Raw genomic sequence first — 25,682 nt, 5'->3', positions numbered from 1 at the left:
GAATTACCCAGAGTTAAAAGTACAGAGCCCTACGGCCCACAGATAAAAAATCTTTGAAGACAGAACCAGTAACCTGCACTTTTAACACACTCTTCAAATAATTCTAATGCTCAAGATAAAGGCCATTAACTACAAAATAGTGGTTGAATAGTTGATTATTTTGGTATATCCTTCTTACAAAAAATAAGGATACAATAAAATTCAGCTAAGAGGTCAACAATTAAAAATATTATAAATAAGCGAGAAAATAAAAAGTATAAGTTGTTTCTTCAGGTTTTTACCAAATACTGCCAACTTACTCCTATAGCCACCAAGGAAACCAACAGGTACATTATAGAAGGAGATAAAATAATTAGTTCAGACAGCTTATTCTGTGCAGTGTTTGTTTTCTTTGACAAAATTTTATATATTTTTAAAATTAATATTTATTGGAGTATAGTTGCTTTACAATGTTAGTTTCTACTGTACAGCAAAGTAAATCAGTTGTATGTATACACATATCTTCTTTTTCCCTATAGTATTTAAAGTAGACTGATCTCTGTGCGCCTCGAGTTACTGCTAACCAATTTTCCGTAGCTCACATAATTTTTTTAACCAAAAGTTTTAAAGGGAAGATCTATGAACAACTATTTTGCAATCTTAAACAGTTCTTTAAATTGACATATACAATTAATTTTCACCCTAAAAATATGGTAGGTCTTTATATGAACACTTACATACTATGAAGTTGTTAAACTTTATTCAAACATGATGATTTATCTTGGTCCTTCTCCCTCCTATGGGTTTAATCCCACAATCCTAAAACAACATATTCCTTCTGCTCTCTCCTGGGGAATTCAAATGTTTAAATCAATACTCAGAATGCAGACTTTTGGTTGTTGAAAATTTTCCAACACAGTTCAGTCCAGCAACATGCACTGTGGTTCACTGAACTAAGAAAAAGCCAAAGATGAATAGAATATAATCCTTGTCCTCAAGAGACTTGTAACTTCTGCTGAGAAATAAAGCCATTTTCAACTGACTTTACAGTAAGGCAAAAAGCATCTTAAATACTTTAATTCAAAAATAAAGTGCGAAGGAATGCAAAGAGAAAAAGTGATTAATTACAAATGCAGAAAAATGGAGAAGGCATGACAAACGGGTTATGGCATTTGAGTTAGGATTGATGAAAAAGTATTTTACCTGTCAAGAACTGAAAGATGGAATGTATTCTTATATGAAGGAATATTAGGAGTGATGGTAGATAGGGTAGCCATGAAAGTTGATGGTACAGTCATGGAATACTGACCAGTGCTCTTCAGTTGAAGCTGAGAACATAAGTGAGGAGAAAGGGGTATTGAAAATTAAGAATAATAAACTAAGAGACTTTAGAGTCATATTAAGGAGTTTAAAACTTTGTTCTACAGAATATGATTTCTCAAAGGTTTCAAAGCAGGGAAGTAAGAATGATTTGTTTTTGCTTTTATGCAAACTAAATAAACAAAAACAGAAATGTGTCTTTCATTACTCCTATTATCAAACCACTGTCAGGTCAGATAAGTAAGAAAAACTATTATAATGATGACAGTAGCAAAGAAAGATGCAAGAAATATGGCTGAGTTAAGATTGATAGGATTCAATATGAAGCTTGATAAGAAAAGTCAAAGGTAACTTCAAATTGGATTACTAGAATTATTAGGTTGGTGCAAATGTAATTCCAGTTTTTGCATTGCTGAAATTTGCCGTTTAATACTGGAATACATCCTTAAATAAACGTGGTTATGTTACACAGCATTTTAATACACATTTCTCACTTTATATTTTTTGCTAATGACTTACTACTTGATGTGTATTTCATATTTATTTTAGACTAGGGATATGTTCAGAGACGGCAATGGCACCCCACTCCAGTACTCTTGCCTGGAAAATCCCATGGACGGAGGAGCCTGGTAGGCTGCAGTCCATGGGGTCGCACAGAGTCGGACACAACTGAAGTGACTTAGCAGCAGCAGGGATATGTTAGACAAAAAGCAAATTCAAGCAATTTTGTTATTCCAGTTCTAAATGGGTCCTAAAGCAGTAGAAACAACTCGCAATGTCAACAATCCATTTGGCCCAGGAACTGCTAACAACCATACAGTGCAGTGGTGGTTTAAGAAGTTTTGCAAAAGAGACGAGAGCCTTGAAGATGAGGAGCATAGTGGCCGGCCGTCGGAAGTTGACAACAACCAATTGAGTGTGTGTATTAGTCGCTCAGTCGTGTCCGACTCTTTGTGACTCCATGGACTGCAGCCCACCAGGCTCCTCTGTCCGTGTAATTCTCCAGGCAAGAATACTGGAGTGAGTGGACATTTCCTTCTCCAGGGGATCTTCCCGACCCAGGGATCAAACCCGGGTCTCCTGCATTGCGTGAGAGCAAGCATCACACCTGATCCTCTTACAACTACCCAAGAAGCTGCTGAAGAACTCAATGTTGACCACTCTATAGTCATTTGGCATTTGAAGCAAATTGGAAAAGTGAAAAGGCTTGATGAGTGAGTGCCTCATTAACTGACAGCAAATCAAAAAAATCGTCATTCTGAAGTTATTGTCTTATGCCACTCAACAAAAATGAACCATTTCTCAATTGGATTGTGATGGGTGACGAACAGTGGATTTTCTACAAAAACTGGCGATGACCAGCTCAGTGGCTGGACTGAGAAGAAGCTCCAAAGCACTTTCCAAAGCCAAACTTGCATCAAAAAAAGATCATGGTCACTGTTTGGTGGTCTGCTGCCCACCTTAAGATAGGAGACAGATGGGTTCCAAGTTGGACATTTACAATCAGCCAGCCTCCTGTCTGCATTTCCTGAGACAAGAGCTATGTGGGATCCAGTTGAGGAATTTACAATCGCCCTCCGAAATGGTAGTAACAACAGAAACAAGGTAAACAGCCAGTCTTTTTCTCTTGTAAACATCTTGAGGAAATATAATTACGGCGAGGAAATAATTATGGCAAGGACTGAGAGGCAAAACCCTTTCTGAGTAAAGACTGAAGGATCTCCGCTTCCCCCTTTTTAGGATAAGGGAGACACTATACATTTCCACAAAGGCTTCTTGGGATCAAAAGTCAGAGGATAATTCCAGGCCATAGTGAGTCCTGCTCCTCCCAGAAGTCTGCTTCAAGACTCATCTTGGCTAAAGGGGTGCATGTACACCCCAGAGGAGAGTCCTGATATCCTGATACAAATTAGCGGGGGGAGGGGAACAAAGCAAGATGATTGGCCTGAAGGAAGACAAAAACTTCTTACTCTACTCTTTACCTTCTGCCTCCTTGCCTGAATTCGTTTTTAACTAGTTAGGCAAGGACTAGGAAGGGACTTTAGCCTTCACTGCTGGCCTCTGTGGTCCACTGGTTAGGACTCCCAGTCTGGGAAACTAAGACCTTGCTTCCAGCTATTGCTCGCTGCTGCTTACTGTTAAACTGCCATTTACTGCTGTGCATGTCTGAAATCAGTCTGCTTCACCACAGCATTCTGAATCCTGGTGAAACCATTATACCTGAGAACTATACTCAGCAGATCGATGAGATGCACCTAAAACTGCAGTGCCTGCAGCCAACATTGGTCAACAGAAAGAGCCTGATTCTTCTCCATAACACCTGACCGACCATCACACAACCAGTAATTCAGAAGTTGAATGAATTGGGCTACTAAGCTTTGCCTCATCTGCCACATTCATCCGATGTTCAGCCAACTGACTACTACTTCTTCAAGTATCTCAACAACTTCTTTTGCAGTGAAAACGCTTTCACAATCAGCAGGATCCAGAAAATGCTTTCCAAGAGTTCGTCGAATCCTGAAGCAAGGATTTTTATACGAGAGGAATAAACAAGCTTATTCTCGTTGGTAAAAATGAGTTGACTGCACTGTTTACTATCTCGGTTAATAAGAATGTGTCTGAGCCTAGTTACAGAGATGTAAGGGCGTCCCTGGTGGCTCAGACAGGAAGGAACCTGCCTGCAATGCAGGAGACCCAGGCTCAGTCCCTGGGTCGGCAAGATCCCCGGAGAAGGGAATGGCTCCCCACTCCAGTACCCCTGCCTGAAGAATTCCATGGACAGAGGAGTCGGGCAGGCTACAGTCCATGGGGTTGCAAAAAGAGTTGGACACAATTTGGCAAAAAAAAGCAAAAACTATACTTCAATTTAAAAAAAGAGAGAAAAAAAAATCATAGGAGGAACAGGATGTTTGCTTTTTTTGACCTATAAATAGACTGAAGTAAGGAAAGGTGTTAGATATGAAATTAACATGTTAGAATACACATCCAGGAGGCATTTATTAAAATGAATATACAGTTTGACACCTCAAGATCAGTAAACTTCACTAGGTATCACCTGCAAAGACATGAAGCAAAAGAAATGGCTGTAATGAAGCAAAAGTATGCATGCCAGTTAAGAATAGAATAGAGCTAAAGGCTGATTCATGAGAAATAACTTAAAGCTACAATGTTTCAAAATCAAGGGAGAAGAGAATTTCAAGAAAACTGTCAATAGTGCTAAAATGCTGCAGAGATATTAGTAGGTACAATAAGCCTAGGAGAAAGTCACTCAGTTTAGAAATCAGGTCATTATTTCAGATGAAACAATGCATAAATTCAAGATAAAATATTTTTTAACAAGGCAAAGGTCACATACTTTTAGATGCCATTAAAAATCCAAAAATCTTCCCAACTGATAAAAAATTAAAAGGTCATTTTCAAATTAAAATGGAGCCATATAATGGGATAACATTTTTAATATTTTGATAATTATTTTGACTGATTAAATTTACACAAGCCTGTAATCTTTGACACGGTGCTTTGAAAAACAAGCAATAAGCAGCATTTGCATTTGCAAAGTGTGTCAGACTAATTCAACTTGAAGCAACTGACAGAGACTCTCTCCTTGACTAAAATTTAGTCCCACTCCTTTGAGCCCTCTTTTCTACTAGGCCCAGAAGTTGGCCCCTTATTCTGTCTTTGGCCTGCCCAGCTGAATCTTAGCTAAGAACCCTGCTGCATCATCCCCCACCCTTGATACCTGATCAAGGAATACCACATATTTAACAAATAAGTCTTTGGCCCGCCTTCAGTAAGAATTGCCCCACCCTTGGTGATTTCTCTTAGTAATTTTCCTTCCACTGATCACCTCACCTTGTTCCTGGGCTGTAAGTTGCTTTCCTGTAACATCTGGAGGTAAGACCAATCTCTCTCCACTACTGCAATATGCTACTGCAAAAATCTTGAATCAAGTTTTGTTTATGGGACTGCACTAGTGGCACAGTGGATAAGAATTCGCCTGCCAATCCAGGGGACACGGGTTCCATCCCTGGTTTGGGAAGATTCCACATGCTGAGCAACTGAGATCGTGCGGTACAACTCCTGGAGCCTGAGAGCCCTAGAGCCCACATCCGCAACTAGAGAAAGCCTGAGCACAGCAACAAAGACGAGGAGCAACCAAAAATAAATACTTTTTTTTTAAAGTCTTGTTTATCATTTCATTAAGTACCAGGACAATTTTTTCTATAATGTGAGTCATTCAAGGAAAGTAATCACACCCTTAGCCAATAATAGAAAAATAATTTACCATACAATTACAAATGAAAGCAAGAGTTCAGCAGAACATCCATATGACTGACAATGATAGAGCTTAAAGTATAAAAAGATTTCCTAATTTTTTATACAGAACGATTTTTTTAAAAAGGCTTTCCTCTCAAAATAAAGACGGTAGTGCTGAAAAAGTAGGAGCATCAAATTAATTGCCTATTCATGCCAGAATTTATGTGTCAGAATTTTTGGTAACAATGGAATAAAAATGAGAGGGAAAGCAGCTGGTGAATAATTAGTAGCCAACTCATAAATTACAAGAAAAAATAAATACAAACAGTGCTTGATAACCAAGGTCCTCTACTAGGTCAACAAATACTTATTTAAGGCTTGACACTGAGAGTGAATAAAAGAATAATACAGACTCTCTATGATTTAAGAGAAATGACATGTACAAATAAATAAAATGTTATAAATAATTAGAATACAAAGATGAAAGTGGTAAGTTCATCCAAGAAGAGTACAAAAGAAAGTGTTATGAGAGTTCAGAGGAAGGATAGATGATTTCTCACAGAAAGGCAAGAAAACATTTTATGCAAAGCAAGCAGCATGTGACTTAATCTTCAAAGATGACTAGGGTTTACAGGAAGAAAAAAAGGGACAAGCATTCCTTCTAGTGTTAAGAAGTAGCACAAGCAAAAGCCCAGAGTACATCCATTTCTGTAACCACAGAAAAGAACAGTAGAAGTTAACATTCAAGCCTGTGCTGTGGTGGACTAAACAGCATCCCTCGGAAGTTCACTATCATCTGGAATCACAGAATGTGACCTCCCTCAGTTGGAAATAGGGTCTTTGCAGATGTAATGAATTAGGGCTCTAGAGTTAAAATCATCCTAAATTTAGACTGGGCACTAAATCCAATGCATGGTGTCTTTAAAAGAAGGGGAGAGGACAGACACACACACACACACACACACACACACACACACACACACACACACACAGCTGTATGAAAGCAAAGCCTGGGTTCACAAGAAGCTGGGAGAGGCAAGGAAAGATGCTTCCCTGGGATCTTCAGAGGGAACATGGCTCTATTAACACTTTGATTTCAGCTTCCAGAACTGTGAGAGAGTAGATTTCTGTTTTTTCAGTTTATGGATTGTGTCAATTTGCTACAGCAGCCCTAGGGAACTAATACAGTTTGGTCAAGAACAGTTAGTAGAGGGCTGCTGTGAAATAAGTGATATTGATCCCAGTTCTTGCTAATATTTTCTTTGAGGAAATTTCTTTAATTTCCTGAGTGACAGGAATGTCTGATGCAGACATTCCTAAATCCCTCAGAATTTTCTGGGTGACGGGAACCTTTTTCTGATGCCTGAAGTTAACTCTCGGTAGGTTCCTGGAAAAGGGCTGGTCACTAGAAAGACGAAGCCATAAACTAGAAACTTGGAACTTTCAACCCCATTCCCCCCCATTTTCTGGAAAGAAGAAAAGATTTAGAAATACAGTTAATAAATGATGATGCTTATGTAACAAAGCCTGCACAAAAACCCCAAAGCACAGGGTCTGGAGGGCGTCTAGACACATCGACATGCCAAGAGGGGAGCAACACAGCTCCATGTGGACAGAGCACCCGTGTTTGGGACCCTTCCAGAGTCCATCCTGTGTATCCGTTCACCCAGCTATTCATCTGTATCCTTTAATACAGCTTTTATTGTATATTAAATCAGTACAGGTAAATGTCCCCTGAAGTTCTAGTAAATTACCAAACCCAAGGAAAGGGTCATGGGAAGTCTCATCTATAGGTGGTCAGTCAGAAGCACAGGTCACAGTCTGGACTTAGCATCTGAAGCGGGGAGGGCAGAGGGGCAGTCTTTTGGGACTGAGACCTAACCTGTGGGGTGGGTCTGTGCTAACCCGAGGCAGGCAGTGTCAGAACTGAACTAAAGTGTAGGATACCCAGCTGGTGTCCACAGAGCACTGGAGAATTGCTTGATGTGGGGGGAAAAAACTCACATGTTTGGAGTACAAAAGTATTCAGTGAGTAAACAAAAAAAAGTTTATCTTTTTCAGTTATGTACTCAAGCCTCCAGCATTCCATGTTATTACTCTTTGGAAGAAAAAAAAAGCCACACTGATAACAGGCATATTCTCATATTACCAGGCAATTGTATTAAAAAGTGAACAGAGCACAATAAAATGCCATTACTTACAATGTGTGACTCCAGCCAGAGTTTGGTAGAAAGTGGGAGTATCACTATCATCAGTGAGGGTCACATATACACCTCCAGACAGTAGCCAACGAGAGAAGGTAAAAGCATCTTTGTTTAGAAGAAGCCAATTTCTAAACTTTTCATAGTTTACCTTTTCACCCTAAAATTAAAACAAGAAAACACAGGCTTAGTTAAACTTCAAGGTACCTCTTACTTGGAACTTACACAATTTTAAATTTGCATTTAATTAATGTTTACTCCCTTCTACTATCTATAGAAGAATAATCTACATGCCATTATAGGTTAGGTATGTATTTGGAAAAAAAAACTGTTTTCAAATTAACTATTTCAGAACTTTTATTTGTATAAAACCTATATGCTAACTGCAAATTATTTTATCAATTCATTAAAGCAATGAATTTCTACTAAGTCACATTTTATTTGCTAAGGTACATTTTGCAATCAGTAAACTGCATTTCTTTCAATACTTAATAAAAGCAATTTCATTTGCTTTATTTTGCTTCTTCAACACTTCCATTGGTTAGAATTAGCACATTTTAATCAATGTGTATGGAATATAAACAATATTTTAAATTTCACTGGTGAATTAAAAACTATCCAGGAGTCCCCTTCCAAAAGTCATCACTGAAAACATACATTCACAAGTCAACTAGAATACAAAAAAGAAGCAAGGAGGTTTCTATTTCTTTGCTTTCTTTCCAAGTACTTGTCTTGCTAAATCTGTGGAGAAAAAGTGTCCAGGCTGAGAAAAAACATCATATGGCTGTGCAACTCAATCTCTTTGACTGGAAGACAAGAGTAAGGGCCAGATATTTCTATGAGAAAAAGGCAGAAGCAACCCACACAGAAATATAATGAAGAACGACACTCAAGAACCTAGTAGCTATAATCCTGATGGAGCTATTAAGTGATACAAATAACTTATAACCTAAAAGAGTTATGGTAGAAATAATTTCTATATTGTTAGTAGCATGTACCCCACTCCAGTGCTCTTGCCTGGAATATCCCATGGACGGAGGAGCCTGGTAGGTGGCAGTCCATGGGGTCGCTAAGAGTCGGACACGACTGAGCGACTTCACTTTCACTTTTCACTTTCATGCACTGGAGAAGGAAATGGCAACCCACTCCAGTGTTCTTGCCTGGAGAATCCCAGGGACGGGGGAACCTGGTGGGCTGCCGTCTATGGGGTCGCACAGAGTCGGACATGACTGAAGCGACTTAGCAGCAGCAGCAGTAGCATCCTATTAAGTACAGTAATATGCTTAGCTTCATGGTTTCAGAATATTTAACAGTACAATCCGAGAAATCAAGACAACATTGGAGGGACTTCCCTGGTGGTCCAGCGGTTAAGAAAACACCTGCCAATGCAGAGGACACAGGTTTAATCCCTGGTTATCGAACTAAGATCCCACATGCCAAGGAGCAACTAAGCCCATGGGCCACAATTACTGAGCCTGTGTGCTGCAACTACTGAAGCCCGTGCGCCTAGAATCTGTGTTCCACAACAAAGAGAAACTGATGCATCACAACATAGAAGAGCCCTCATTGGTTGCAATTAGAAAGTCCACACACAGCAACGAATACCCAGAGCAGCCAATAAATAAATAAGACAACACTGGAAGTCTAGTTTTCTAAATGGAGGAATATGGCACTCAGACTTGCTGCAGGGACATGAGGACATTGCTGCATGTTTAGAGGATCAGACCCATTTTCTTTCTCTACCCATATTTGGTCTACAAAGAGGGTTTACAGCATAAATTCCAAAAGCTGATGCACATTTTTACACGTTAACATCTCTGACATTGGGCTAAGTCTTAAAATCAATAATACCCTTTAATTGTAACTGGTAGTTTTTTTGTTCTTTATAGTAATACATAAAAGCACATCTTATTAATCAAAAGCATCTTATATTCAGTGAACACGGTAGTTTTAATGGTTTTATGAAGCTAAGATGCTATTATAAGATGCACCTTCATGTACCACTAAGGAAAAAACTGCCCATTATAATAAGGTACTTCTAACAACTTCACATATAGTTAATATTTAATGAGTATTTACAATGCCGTAAGCACAATTCGAAGTATTTTTATACTCATTTAATCCTCAAGCAACCCTCAAGCAATAATAGGAGATACTATTATCCCCATTTTACACATGGGAAAACTGAAGCTCTGAAAGCTGTATGTTCAAGGTTATACAGTGGCAGAGATAGAACTGAACCCAAGCAGTCTAAGCTCCAAAGTCTCTGTGCTTGAATTACACACTATATATGCTGCCTGGCAACTTAGTGAAATACAAAGTGACCTCTCAAATCTGCTTGTCCATTAGGATCACTCCATATAACTGGCAGTACTAAAATCCTATCTGTCAAACATGACTTTCTATGTTCTTGAGTCGCTCTAAATAAGGAAGCAAAACGGAAATCTCCTTTTATAAACTGTCACAGTAGCAGTCTAGGAAAAAGCTTCCAGTACTATAAAAGGCAATTAAAAACAAACAAACTTCTGAAATTGATACATCTTTGAAGAGCAATGTAAAGTATGAATTCCCACCATGAGAATCAACAACCAAAAAAATTCAGTAAGAAAAAAACGAGTGTAACTCCTATGTAGATTTCCTTCATCTCAAGTTACTGGAAACATGATAACTCAAAAAGCAAGAGTGTGGGTCACATCATATACCTTACTCAAAAATTATGTAGGTAAATACATCAAATAGTTGAATTAGGTAAAATTAGCCCATTCACAGTCTTTTTTTTTTCTTTAAACAACCATAAGTACCTAATGATGTAAATAGCTACATACATGAGTATCCCCAAACCTTGGCCTCTCATTTCTTTGATCTCCTCTCTTCCAAAGACCTTGTTCTTCATATAAGACTTCCCTAGCCACTTACTACCATAGTCATTTCCTTAAAATTCTTTGTTCTAATGTCCCTTTCTCTTATAAGCTGTTCCTAACCATCCTATTAAAAAATACCTATACCTGGTCATCGCCTCCCTATTACCACCTGTCTCCTGTAGTCTACTTAATTTTTCTGTATAGCACTAATTATTATCTTAGCATACGTACCTGCTATTGTGCCTAAATTTTAGGAGAACTGGGTGGCTAACCAACTTAAATCCCTGTCTATAAAATAGGAATGTCTGCATAAACCTTATTAAAATGAAAAAATATTCTCCCCTAAAATAAGCAAACCACCTGCTATTTCTGTGAAAAATCCAATTTATCAGGCTTGCAAAGATTAGATAACTCTTTTTTTTTCCTAATAAAATTTGGCCAGCAAATTTTAGAGAGGAAAAACAAAAAATATGATCTAGTTTGTCTTAAGGTACTGAAATATCATCACAGCAACTTCCAGTCAATAAGACAACCAAAAATGCAAAAGACAATCCTTCTAGCACCAAACATGTAGAATCGCTGAGTAAAACGTAATAGCATAACTACTACCAAAAACTGCTGAAAAGCAAGAAAGGGAAATCTTCAGGTGCTATCAACACAGAGGAAACTTAAAGCCAGAGTGATGAAAAGCTAAAGCCAGAGAGTCCTAACAGATATTAGAACCAGATATATGCACATGGCTGGAGTATTAATAATCAATGCTTATATAGTTAGGAAGGAGACTAAACTAAACTGAATAAAAAGTCTGAATAAAACCAACAGCAGTGAAAGACTCAAATGACCATAAGAAATTAGCACTGAGTGCTGCAGGAAAGGATCAAAAACTTGTAAAAGAGCTTTATTTTGCCACCTCTTGGGACTTTTCCCATGTGAGCAGACCTCTGAAAAGAAATTAAAGAAAAATTTTCTCTGTTAAAGATACACATTTTTTGTTGTTAAAGTTTTTTTTACAATGAGAATATATTATTTATGAAAACAGGAAAATGACCGGTTTTTAAAACCCAAATATTTCACTATGAAAACCAATTAAAAAAATAAATTATAAAATGCATTCATGATAAACTAGGCATTGATGGATCACAGAGGTCACCTACAGCTCAAGGCCAAAGAGTGCTATTTCTACGTGCTCATGAGGAAAAGCAACGAACAGCACCACAACTGAAGCAATGCTCAGGTGTTTGCAGGATCACCTGTGAGTGTGTGTGCGCATGCTGATGTGAGAGTGGGGGAATATGTTTCATTACACCATAAGTAGAGATAGTTGCCTTTACAGTAGAATTGGGAATTTTCAGATTCACAAACATAGCAGTAGTGTGGGTCATGGACCTTTGAGCCTAGCACACAAATCGTTAAAAAACTTCAATCATTAGATACAAAAATGTCAAGAATATGCCACACATAAACGTCTATTCATCACAGCTAAACTCATTTTACAACTAAGATTTAATACTCTGTCTACAGGTAGGGATGCAATTTAAATCTTTAAATGTACCTCTGAGAAACACTTCCTGAGTGTATCTGGGACTTTACCATCCACCACATGAAGCATTCTTTCCATTTCTTCCCGTATAACATAGCTCCCGGATTCACTTGCAAAAAGACTAAAAATGTCTAGGAAAAAGAAAGAACGAATTAATTTTATCATAGATTAAACGTACCCTGGTGGATGTAGGGAGGAAAGAGAAAGGTAACAATTATTGGGTGACTACTAGTGTTAAGCATTTTATAAATATACAATTTATCCCTTAAAAAAAAAAAACAATGATAATTACAACAGCAATGTGGTATCTTTTCACATACCAAATTTGCAAAAAATGTTTAAGTGTGACAATACAAAGTGTTAGCAATAAACTAGGACAAACTGGAACTCTTATATACTGTTAATGAATATATATTACTGTAACAAAATGTATCTTGCCAAAATGTAAAGATGAAGATTTATGCTAGAAGTTCAATTTCTAGGCAACTCCACCTCCACTTGTGAAAAACTCTCATACATATCTGCATGAAGTACAACAGACACTGAAGCAATCTTTGTAATAGCAAAATTTAGGGGGGGAAAAGAAAAGATAAATGTCTACCAACAAAAAAATAGGTAACCTGAGACACACACACAATGAAATACTATATAGCAATCAGAATAAATGAATTAATGTTCCAACTGAGTAAATATCAATAATCTTCAGTACAAAAAGCAAACTGAAAAATCTGTATAGTATACCATTTATTTGGTTTGGCCATGATCTTTAATTCTATAAAAAAAAAAAAAGATCTGGGACAAATACGACACAACGGTAAGAAATAATAAAGTCGGGTAGAAGTACTTATTATGTTTGAAACACTGCTGTTAAGGGTTGAACTGCATCCACCCAAAAGATATGCTGAAATCCTTATCTCCAAGCACCTGAGAATTTGAATTTATTTGGAAACATAGGTGACAGAAAAAAGAGACATTCCATTCCTCTGGAGGCCCACTGGGTTTCTTGCCTGCCCACCCACATGCCATAGCTGATTCCATTAGGGGGAATCTCTGCTGGAAGGCTCTGACCATCTGTTATGGATTAAATTATACCCCCCCCCAAAAAAAAATGTTGGAAGTCTTAACCCCAGTACTCACGAATGTGACTTTATTTGAAAAAGGGTCTCTACAGATAAAATCAAATTAAGATGAGGTTATTAGGCTGGGTCCTAATTCAATATGACTAATTATAAGAACAGAAGACAGAAACAGTAGAAAGAAAGCCATCTTGATGACAGAGTGAGAGAGTGGAGGGAAGCAACTGGCAAGTCAAGGAACACCAAGCATTGAGGGCTACCACCTGAAGTTAGGAAAAAGGAAGGATTCTTCCCTGTGGATTTCAGAGGGAACAAAACTCTGCTAATATCTTAATTTTGGACTTCTCCTGTACAACTGTGCTCATATCACAGACTAGCAGGATAATGCTCAAATCCTTCAAGTTGGGCTTCAGCAGTACGTGAACCAAGAACTTCCAGATGTAGAAGCTGGGTTTAGAAAAGGCAGAGCAACCAGAGATCAAATTGCCAACATTTGTTGGATCATGGAGAAAGCAAGGGAATTCCAGAAAAATATGTACTTCTGCTTCAACTACTACACTAAAGCCTTTGACTATGTGGATCACAACTCAGCAACTAAATAACAACACAAATTTGTTGTTCGTTGTTGAGTCACTAAGTCATGTCCAACTCTTTGCAACACCGTGGACTGTAGCAAGCCAGGCTTCCCTGTCCTTTATTATCTCCTGGAGTTTGCTCAAACTTAGGTCCATTGAGTCACTGATGTTATCTGACCATCTCATCTGCCACCCCCTTCTCCTCTTCCCCTCAATCTTCCCCAGCTTCAGGGTCTTTTCCAATGAATTGGTTCTTTACATCAGATGCACAAAGTATTGGTGCATCAGTCCTTACAATGAACAATCAGGGTTGATTTTCTTTAGGATTGACTGGTTTGATCTCCTTGCAGTCTAAGGGACTCCCAAGAGTCTTCTTCAGCACCACAGTTCAAAAGCATCAATTATTTGGCACTCAGCCTTCTTTATGGTGTAACTATCACATTTGTACATGACTACTGGAAAAACCAGAGCTTTGACTATAAGGACTGCTGTTGGCAAAGTGATGTCTCTGCTTTTTAATACACTGTCTAGTTTGTCATGGACAATTGCACTCATTTCACATGACAGCAAGGTAATGCTCAAAAATCCTTCAAGCTAGGCTTCAACAACACATGAACTGAGAACTTCCTGATGTACAAGTCGGATTTAGAAAAGACAGAGGAACCAGAGATCAAGTTGCCAACATCTACTGGATCACAGAAAAAGCAAGAGAATTCAAGAAAAATGCCTACTTCTGCTTCATTGACTATGCCAAAGTCCTTGACTGTGGATCACAACAAACTGTGGAAAATTCTTAAAAGAGATGGGACTACCAGACCACTTACCTGTCTCCTGAGAAATCTGTATGCAGGTCAAGAAGCAACAGTTAGAACCGGACATGCAACAATAGATTGGTTCAAAACTAGGAAAGGAGTATGTCAAGGCTGTATGTTGTCACCCTGTTTATTTAACTTATATGCAGAGTACATCATGCGAAATGCCAGGTTGGATGAATCACAAGCTGGAACTAAGGACTGCCAGGAAAAGTATCAACCACCTCAGATATGCAGATGATACCACTCTAACGGCAGAAAGCAAAGGGGAACTAAAGAGCCTCTTGATGAGAGTGACACAGGAGAGTGAAAAAGCTGATTTTTAAAACTTGACATTCAAAAAACTAAGATCATGGCATCTGGTTGCATAGCTTCATGGTAAATAGATGGGGAAACAGTGGAAACAGGGACAGACTTTATTTTCTTGGGCTCCAAAATCACTGTGGACGGTGACTGCAGTCACAAAAGGAAAACACTTGCACTTTGGAAGAAAAGCCATAACGAAAGACTACAACAAATACGTACATGTGAAAAGTGTTTGGTTTTCTCCTGTTAATCTGTCTTACATCAACTTAATTATTAAATCAGCCAAAGAACCTAAAAAGGAAGTTTTTTCTGCTCTTTCACAGTACTTATTTCTTCCTACTGTCAAGCAATATTCTACTGCTGGTTATATTACACTTTGTTTATGATAAATGCATCAGTTGATGGGCATTAGGATTGTTTCCATTTTGTAACCATTATGAATGTGCTGTTATGAACTTTTTTTGAATGAATATATGGTTTCAGTTTCCTTGGGTATATATCTAGGAATGAAATTGAAAACTCAATGTTCAACAGTTTGAGAAACTGCCAGTTAAGTTTTCCAAAACGGCTGCATTATCTATCTTACACTTAAGCGGTATCTCATTGCAATTTTACTTTACATTTCCCAAATAACTACTTATGTTTAACATTTTTTCAAGTGCTTATTGGCTATTTGTATATCTTCTTTGAAGAAACATCAATTCAAATCCTTTGACAGTCATCAAAATTTTGAGGTAGATTATTCTGTACATAAAAGTAGTATTTTAACATTTTGAGATAATAAAAGTACTTACATTTTGCTTTCTCTTCATCTCTGCCTCTTGTAAGAAGGACAAGTCCAACTATTAAGTTATTGAAGTGCAGTCCTTTGGATGTTCCACCAAAAGAACAGTAAATCACCTAGGAGAAAATAAATGGTAAAGCCAACCTTAGACGTTTCAGTTGTTGAGGAATTTGAGGCTGGCACCATCACCTTTAATAAATCTTGTCTCCATCTCCAAACAAGGTCCTGGTAAACTTCAGTGCAGTGATGTTAAACTTCTCCCTCATCTTCCTCCCTTATGCCTGTTATCGCACTCAGTTAAGAACATACTGTGTCCACCCTGAAGTATATGCACCACTGGCTGACACGCTGAATTTCCTTTCTCTTGGGAGTCCTCATCAAAGCCCGAGAAGGTAAGTTCCTGCCCTTCAACAGTCCCATAATGTGGTGAGAATTTTGAACAGAGAAACTCCTTCAACTCTGTTAAATGTCTATACATCATTTTGATTTGAAAAATCAACATTCTGTAAATAGATGTTCAGGAATACAATGGCAACTATACTACAATATATAAATGCACCTAATTAACATGCCGCTGCAGCCGCTGCTGCTGCTAAGTCGCTTCAGTCGTGTCCGACTCTGTGCAACCCCATAGACAGCAGCCCACCAGGCTCCCCCGTCCCTGGGATTCTCCAGGCAAGAACACTGGAGTGGGTTGCCATTTCCTTCTCCAATGTATGCAAGCGAAAAGTGAAAGTGAAGTAGCTCAGTCCTGTTGGACTCTTTGAGACCCCATGGACTGCAGCCTACCAGGCTCCTCCGTCCATGGGATTTTCCAGGCAAGAGTACTGGAGTGGGTTGCCATTGCCTTCTCCGAAATATATTCAACTTTTAAGTAAAAGAAAAGAAAATAAAGACATTTTTATACTCTGAAAATTGAATATTATAATAATCAGAAATAAAGAAGAAAAGCGATTCATAAGAAAGTGACAGTAACAGCAGTCACATAAATTCATTTATTCAACAGTTCCGTGTTGAGAGCCTAGTGTGATACTGTCATATAACAAACGTATTTTGGTCTTCTGCCAGGTTCCAAAAAAAAACAACGCAAGAGCTTCTAAAATCTTTGGAATTCCCAGAGTGGTACAGATGAAAGGTGAAGGAAATGGCAACCCACTCCAGTATTCCTGACTGGAGAATCCCAAGGACAGAGGAGCCTGGCATGGGGTCACAAGAGCTGGACACGACTTAGCGACTAAACCACTACCACCACCACCACAGATGAAAGGAGCATCTTTTGTTATTGATAATAAGCCTCTTTAAACCACACCTGAATTTATGCTAATAAGGTGACCCTTGGTGGGTCCTTACAAAGCTTTAGAATGGGCGCTGGTAGTCAGAGGAACTAATGATATGATTAGAGGGTTAGAACTTTCAGCCCCACTTTCCAGAGTCAAGGAAGGAGCAAAGGGGTGAAGACGGAGCTAATCACCACCATGCCTACGTAATGGAACTTCCAGAAGAAGCCCTAAACTATGGGTATGTTGGTGAACATATCATGGTGCAAGAAGGATGGAACACCAGGACACAGAAGTACTGTGCACCATCTCCTTCCGAACTGTCCCCCCGCCCCCACGCTATCCACCATCCCATGCATCTCTTTCCATCTGGCTGTTTTGAGCTGTATCCTCTGTGGTAAACTGGTAACAGGGAACACAATGCCTTCCTGAGCTCCGTGGGTCCTTTCCAGCAAATTACTGCATCCCAGGAGGGATACATGGGAACCCCTGACTTACAGCTGAGTGGTCAGAAGTAGAAGAAGTTGGGGACCTGAAACTGGCATCTTCTGAAGTGGGGGGCAGACCTGGGCATCTGCCTAACTCTGGGTAGTTAGTATCAGAAATGAATTGATTTATAGGACACCCAGCTGATGTCCAGAGAGTTGGAGAACTGATTGATGTGGGGAAAAAACTTCACACATTTGGTGTTAGAAGTACTGTGTGGCTTAAAAAAGAAAAAAACCTGACCTAGTATCTGCCAAGAAGAATCTGTCATTAAAATACATGATTAAAAGATAATTCAAGGAATAAAACTTAGAGAGTCAACATATGAAAATACATATTCATTAAATGATATTTATAAATATATTTAATAACACTATGACAGCTGATGCTAAAAACTGTGTGTCTACAGTGCCACTGATAGCAAACTCAGCAAAAACTAGCATAGGGAGATGTTTCCAAATCAGAATATACAAAACATAAAAAGAATGCAACAAGTATATTTTGTAGAATAACTATTTCAAGTTGGCCCCTGCATAACCAGGGGAAAAAGTAATAGTCCCTCATTCATGTCCAACTCTTTTGTGACCCCCATGAACTGCAGCCCACCAGGCTCCTCTGTCCATGAGATTTCCCAGGCAAGGATATCGGAGTGGGTTTCCATTTCCTTCTCCAGGGGAGCTTCCCACCCCAGGGATGGAACCTGGGTCTCCAGCATTGCAGGCAGGCTCTTTACTGCCCAAGAGGAAGGCACCCTCCACCCCTGAGGGAGGTCAGGAAAACATCATAGCCACAGACCTTTAAAAGGCCCCTGCCATTTGACAAGCGGCAGAATCAGTGAGAAAGTCTCGCCCTCCAAGTTGCAGAGACGTAAGGACCGCCTAAAACTGAGACAGCAACAGGACAACAGGGAATCCCCCACCCTGGTACCCCTCACCCACCTCCACCACTGTGCTAGCAGACACTGGGCAATCAATAACAGCAGTCTACCGCTAAAGGAGAGGAAAGAGTGTGGAGAGATCTTCTCTGAGTTACGGTACCAAAGAGAAAATAAGATCACAAGTTAAAGGTAGAGCAGACATTACAGATCTCCCCTGGCAAACGGGCCTCTAATCTAAAAGAGGTAACCTCAGTGTGGAATTTGAAGCCTGTAGTGTGCACTGCAGGCAGTCATAACAACACACTAAAAACCCAGCTCAACTAAGACTAGACTGACTCAACTACTTGTGCTGAAGACTCAGCCAGGCATAAATACTGTTTAGCTCAAGTCTCTACTGTCCTACATAAAACATCTATCTTCCCACCACAAATTATAAGTCACACAAGGAAGCAGAGAAAAACCCAAAACCTCACATACTGACAAAGGAAAAACATACAAATAGTTTTATAAAGCTCTGGAATGGCTCAATAGCAAACTCATCAGGCTCAAGTTAGAGATTATCCAAACAAAACACAGGGGGAGACGTATGGAGATGGGAGGGAACAAAACAGAAAATCCAAAGGCTGTGAGAAAATACCAAATGATTTAACATACATGCAACTGAAATCCAAGAAGTAAAAGAGAATGGAACAGAATAGCTGAAAAGATAAAGGTTGAGAATTTTCCAAAACTAATAAAGACACAAAAACTGTAAGCAAGGTGAAAAAAACTATAAGCAAGGTGAAAAGACAGCCTTCAGAATGGGAGAAAATAATAGCAAATGAAGAAACAGACAAAGGATTAATCTAAAAAATATACAAGCAACTCCTACAGCTCAATTCCAGAAAAATAAATGACCCAATCAAAAAATGGGCCAAAGACCTAGACAGACATTTCTCCAAAGAAGACATACAGATGGCTAACAAACATATGAAAAGATGCTCAACATCACTCATTATCAGAGAAATGCAAATCAAAACCTCAATGAGGTACCATTACACGCCAGTCAGAATGGCTGCTATTCAAAAGTCTACAAACAATAAATGCTGGAGAGGGTGTGGAGAAAAGGGAACCCTCTTACACTGTTGGTGGGAATGCAAACTAGTACAGCCGCTATGGAGAAGAGTGTGGAGATTCCTTAAAAAACTGGAAACAGAACTGCCATATGACCCAGCAATCCCACTCCTGGGCATACACACCAAGGAAACCAGATCTGAAAGAGACACGTGTACCCCAATGTTCATCGCAGCACTGTTTATAATAGCCAGGACATGGAAGCAACCTAGATGCCCATCAGCAGACGAATGGATAAGGAAGCTGTGGTACATATACACAATGGAATATTACTCAGCCATTAAAAAGAATTCATTTGAATCAGTTCTAATGAGATGGATAAAACTGGAGCCCATTATACAGAGTGAAGTAAGCCAGAAAGATAAAGACCAATACAGTATACTAATGCATATATATGGAATTTTTTTTTTAATTTTTATTAGTTGGAGGCTAATTACTTTACATCATTGCAGTGGTTTTTGTCATACATTGAAATGAATTAGCCATGGATTTACATGTATTCCCCATCCCGGTCCCCCCTCCCACCTCCCTCTCCACCTGATCCCTCTGGGTCTTCCCAGTGTACCAGGCCCGAGCCGCTGGAGAAGAGTGTGGAGATTCCTTAAAAAACTGGAAATAGAACTGCCATATGACCCAGCAATCCCACTTCTGGGCATACACACCGAGGAAACTAATGCACATATATGGAATTTAAAAAGATGGTAACGATAACCCTATATGCAAAACAGAAAAAGAAACACAGATGTAGAGAACAGACTTTGGGACTCTGTGGGAGAAGGCGAGGGTGGGATGTTCTGAGAGAACAGCATTGAAACAAGTATACTACCAAGGGTGAACAGCACCAGCCCAGGTTGGATGCATGAGACAAGTGCTCAGGGCTGGTGCACTGGGAAGACCCAGAGGGATGGGATGGGGAGGGAGGTGGGAGGGGGTTCAGGATGGGGAACACATGTAAATCCACGGCTGATTCATGTCAATGTATGGCAAAAACCACTACAATATTGTAAAGTAATTAGCCTCCAACTAATAAAAATAAATGGAAAAATAAAATAAAATAAAGACACAAAACCACAGATATAAGTTGTTCAGAGAACAGGTAGGACAATCACAGTTTTAACTCCCCAAAACCAGCTAGACAAATCATATCCAAGCTATTCAAAGCAAAAATAAAAAGAAAACCTTTAAGGCAGCCAGAGGAAAAAGGATGCATCACATTGAGAAAAACATTTCTCATTGAAAACTACATAAACCACACAGCAGTGGAATGACAATTCTACAGCAATTAAAAACAGAAAAAAAAAGCTGAGAATTCTATTCCCAGTGAAAATACCTTTTAAAAAGAAAAAGTAGACTTTTTCAGGAAAATAAAAACAGAGAAGCAAACGTATACTACATAAAAGGGTGAAAGAAAGTACTTCAGGTTGAAGGAAATAAGTTATCAAACAAAATAACTGTATCAACACAAAGAAAAATGAGTAGGAAATAGGAAATAAATGAAAGTAAATATGAAATTTCCTTATTTTTCACTGGTTTAAAAGATAATTGGCTGGCTAATGAAATAAAGAAAGTGAAAGTTGCTCAGTCATGTCCGACTCTGCCACCTCATGGACCATACAGTCTATGGAATTCTCCAGGCCAGAATACTAGAGTGGGTAGCTGTTCCCTTCTCCAGGGCATCTTCCCAACCCAGGGATCAAACCCAGGTCTCCCTCATTGCAGGTGGATTCTTTACCTCCTGGGCCACCAGGGAAGCCCAAGAACACTGGAGTGGGTAGCCTATCCCTTCTCCAGAGGATTTTCCTGAGACAGGAATCGAATCCGGGTCTCCTGCATCACAGGCGGATTCTTTATCAGCTGAGCTACTAGGGAAGGAATAACAGTACAATTTTAATGTGTTTATAGCATATGTAAAACACATGACAATAGAACATGGGACAGAGGAATTGGAAGTTTACTACTGTATTCTAAAATGTTATACCATGTTGTGGCTCAGTCTTCACATTGCCAGTCAGTGAGAAATTAATCACAGCACAGTGTTTAACCCAACATCAACTCCATTAATAAATTATTATAAAAACAATAGTTAATACATTTAAATGGCTATTATAAGGCATATAACTATTATTGTGTTAGTTGCTCAGTCATGTCTGACTCTCTGCAACCCCACAGACTGTAGCCCGCCAGGCTCTTCTGTTAATGGGATTCTCCAGGCAATAATACTGGAGGAGTGGGTTGCCGTTCCTTTCTCCAAGGGATCTTCCTGACCCAGAGACTGAACCCAGTCTCCCACACTGTAGGCAGATTCTTTACCACCTGAGCCACCAGGGAAGTCTGGTATTAATCCAAGTGCTTTGCTTCACCAGTATTAAGCCTCAAGATGATTCCACGGGGAAGATATTACTGGTGTCCCTATTTTATGGCTGAGAAAAACTAGAGCCCAAGGAGACTGAAATAACCTTTCCCAAGTCATACATCAATGAAGTAGCAGGGTCAAGGTTGAAACCAAGGTTCCCAACACTGAACTCTTAACCCCTTCACTGTTCCACAGTACCATTATACACATTCTCTAGCATATAAAATGAAAAATATCACCAGCAGGATGTACACCATTTTGGTCAAATATACTGAAGATTAAACAAAAGAAATTTCAAAGTATTCACAAACCCCATCTACAGACACTATGTTTTTGGCATCCCTTTCTTTCACTTTAACTTGATAATGTGGTCACTTCACTGGCTTTTATACAAAGACAGCAAAGTCGTAAAAGTAAACTTAACCAAGAAAGTCTGAGTAAGATATGATTTTTCAGTTTTGCAAGTATCTGTAAATTGTAGATTTTGTTTTGAATACATCTGGATGGAATGCTGGAATGAATACAGTGGTCCCTCATACCCAAAATATAAGAACAGCAATAACTTTCTAAAACCACAAAGTTCAAAAGTTCATTTAACAGATGATGAAGGCAGGCCCAAGAAAATTACCATATCCCCTGAATTCTAAGATGAATGTATTTTCCACCTTTTATTAATGTTCCAGAAATCATTATGCATCTAACATTAAATGTGTAATATCTTTCATTCACTCTGCAGAAGTTATTTTTATATCAACAGTCACCTTATAACTGACAATACTCTAACATTAATGAAATATTAAGTGCCGCGCTCATTACACTGTCCTTAGGATCCACTGAGAGAGGCTGTACAGGATAAGCAACTTTGATGCTACTTTTGAAAAGGTTAGGTGTTAACTTATTACTATAATCTGTTATAAGATCTTTATTTTAAAATCCCTCTAATAAGTTTCTGTAGCTATTAAAAATGAAGAAGAATAAAAAACATATTTTCTTAAACATTTGGTAGCCGTTAACATCTGGATTGAGACTTTGGCATACTGTTACACTAATGTGTAAAATTGACGCTTATGGTAATGATCTCACTAGCCTCTTTTCAGACAATGATATCATCCAGTAAATAATATGATTAGTTGAAAAGACTGGGGAATTAGTCTGCATTTTAAAAGAGAAAGACTTATACTATAATATACGAAGAACTTAACCCTCTCCATATCGTTAGAAGGTTTAAAAGGCAGATGTACGTAGGTGTCCAGTGTGAAGGAAAGACTGTGCCATGTTTTAACTGATGTTCTACGATCCTCGTCCTCCTTTTAGCATCTTTTGGACATAAAGTACAAGGATACACCACTATTCCTAGGGGAAAGCAGTAAGTGATGCAAATTGTTTCATAGCATTGCCTTTGGGGTCAGGCATTCCTGAGTTGAAGCCAGGCTTTACTAATTTACCAGCTACGTGATCTTGGGCAAATCACTGAACTATCTGAGCCTTAGTTCCAGTCCTATGAGGCTATGTGTCACATGTCTTCTCATTCTAGAACCCAGGTGGAAGAGCAGCCCCTGTGTGAGAAAGGCTACTCTTAGGGCAGAAGGCAGACTGGAGCCTGACTCCATTCTGTTTATCAGTAAGAATTAATTCAGCATTGATGAGCTCATGGCTTCTCCCTTGGATACAATTTTTCCTGAGTAAACAATATTACATTTTTTAAACGATTTTGATTCACAGTCAAAAGAACCAAATTAATATCTTCAAATTTTCATTCATTTTATATAATTTTCAAGAGAATCTAATTTTTCCATTTAAATTTTTAATAGATATTTGATTGTCAGCTGGGTTTTATTCACATCAAAACTTTCTGAACTATCAAACCTAGTCTTCTTACATCAAATTTAGCTGATCTAAGTTTGTTGGTGAAAAATTGATTTTTCTAGAAATGTCTAAACAACAACAAACTCTTAACTGTGTGCCTGAATAAAAACAAAAACCACCTGCAGTGCTCACTTCAGCAGCACATGTACTAAAACTGGAATGATACAGAGGAGATCAGAATGGCCCCTGCGCAAGAATGACATGCAAATTCATGCCAGGTTTCATACTATGGTATCGCTTATAAGTGGAATTTAAAATATGACACAAGAAATTCCCTGACAGCCCAGTGATTAGGACTCCATGCTTTCAATGCTGAGGACCCAGGTTCAGTCCTTGGTTGAGGAACTAAGATCCCACAAGCGGCACAGTGTGGCCAAAGAAGAGATTTTAAAAAATAAAAAACACGACACAATGGACTTATTTATGAAACAGAAACAGACTCACAGAAACAGGAAACAGACTTGCGGTTGTCAACAGTGGGAGGGGAGAAGGGATGGATTGGCAGTTTTGAATTAGCAGATGCAAACTATTACACATAGAATGGATAAACAACAAAGTCTTACTGTACAGCACAGGGAACTATATTCAATGTCTTGTAAAAGAATATAAAATAGTGTGTGTGTATAGAATCACTGTGCTATATACCAAAAACTAACACATTATGAATCAACTATTTTTCCATTACAAAAAAAATTTTTTATAAGTAAATAAAATTTTAAAACTTGTTACAGCTTATCTTAATTTGATATGAAAATATTGTCTCTCTCCACAAGATACTTTTAAAATATAACACATAATATCATTATCACAACTAAAAAAACCCTCTCTTCCCAAATTCCTATGTTGAAACCCAGTAATGGGACTTTCAGGAGGTGATGAGGGCAAAGCCCTTATCAGTGGGATGGGTGGTCTTTTTTTTTTAAATTTACTTATTTTTGGCTGCCCTGGGTCTTCGTTGCTGAGCAGGCTTTCTCTTGTTTCAGCGAACAGAGGCTACTCCCCAGTCACAGCGCACGGGCTTCTCTTTGTGGCGGCCTCTCCTGTCGCAGAGCGCAGGCTCTGGGACGCACGGGCCGCAGCAGTTGCAGCATGTGAGCTCAGTAGTTGGGGTCCTCAGGGGACCAGTACTCTCATACATGAGAGGCCTCGGAAAGCTCCTTTACCTCTCCAGCCGCTGGAGGACACAGCAAAAAGATGGCCATCTATGACCAGAAGTGGGCCCTCACCGGACACAGAATCTGCAGGCACCTTAATCCTGAAATTCTCAGCCTCCAGAACTATGGGAAATAAACTTCTGTTTATAACCTACCCAGAACATGGTATCATTATAGCAGCCTAAAAATGGACTGAGACAACACTAACAAAAATTCCTTAGTATCATCAAATATCTAGTTAGTATTCAAATTTCTCCTACTATCTCATTTTTTTTTTTAACTTAAGATCTAAAATACATAATTGATTGCTAGTCTCTTAACTCTCTGGATCTGTAGGTTTTCTTTCTCTCTCCCTCTCTTTTTCAACACAATTGATTCGCTAAAGAAACAAAGACATCTGTCCTGGGGAGTTTCCCAGGGTCGACATTTTGATGACTGTATTGTCTGTCCTCTGTAGTTCCTGTAAATAAGCAGTTAGACCCAGAAAACTGATCACGTTTAAATTATATTTTTTGCCAAGAACCATCTCCCAGTTGGCGCTATTGTATTTTCATCAGGAGGCACATAATGACTTCTTATCACTCTTTTTGGTTACCCTGAGATGCACTTCTTTTCCTTCATTAATCAGTTTTTAAAATATCCCAGCATCTTTCAGAGGTATCTGTGCAGAAAGAAGAAAATAAAGACTACCTGAGACTGTTATCCTTAAATCCATTTTCAAGTTTGGCTCTTGACTGGTATCTGTGAACTTGGATTTTGGGGAGACTTCCTGAATCTAACTGCTCCCTAAATGTTAAATGAGGTTAACTGCCAAAACTGTTTATGAAAACAATGTGGTTTATGCT

At 38.8% G+C, this 25,682-nt stretch overlaps 1 protein-coding gene and 1 non-coding gene across 2 annotated transcripts in view; one reads left to right on the top strand and one right to left on the bottom strand.

Annotated features, from left to right (window-relative positions):
• Positions 1 to 25,682, bottom strand: part of USP32 (ubiquitin specific peptidase 32) — a 192,070-nt gene that overhangs the window by 77,178 nt on the left and 89,210 nt on the right. The window contains exons 3-5 of the mRNA XM_020875914.2: positions 15,722 to 15,827; positions 12,171 to 12,289; positions 7,758 to 7,917 (exon numbers count right to left, since the gene is read on the bottom strand). Coding sequence (XP_020731573.2) covers positions 7,758 to 7,917; positions 12,171 to 12,289; positions 15,722 to 15,827 — 385 coding nt within the window. The remainder of the gene's footprint in view (positions 1 to 7,757; positions 7,918 to 12,170; positions 12,290 to 15,721; positions 15,828 to 25,682) is intronic.
• LOC139039258 (U6 spliceosomal RNA) lies at positions 23,808 to 23,914 on the top strand. The gene has a single exon (XR_011492581.1). It is a non-coding gene; the product is annotated as a U6 spliceosomal RNA (small nuclear RNA).

Source organism: Odocoileus virginianus, chromosome 17, assembly GCF_023699985.2.
Source record: "Odocoileus virginianus isolate 20LAN1187 ecotype Illinois chromosome 17, Ovbor_1.2, whole genome shotgun sequence".
Classification (NCBI taxonomy): Eukaryota; Metazoa; Chordata; class Mammalia; order Artiodactyla; family Cervidae; genus Odocoileus; species Odocoileus virginianus.
Note: the sequence above shows the minus strand (reverse complement) of the source record. Positions and strands in the feature narration are given on the sequence as shown.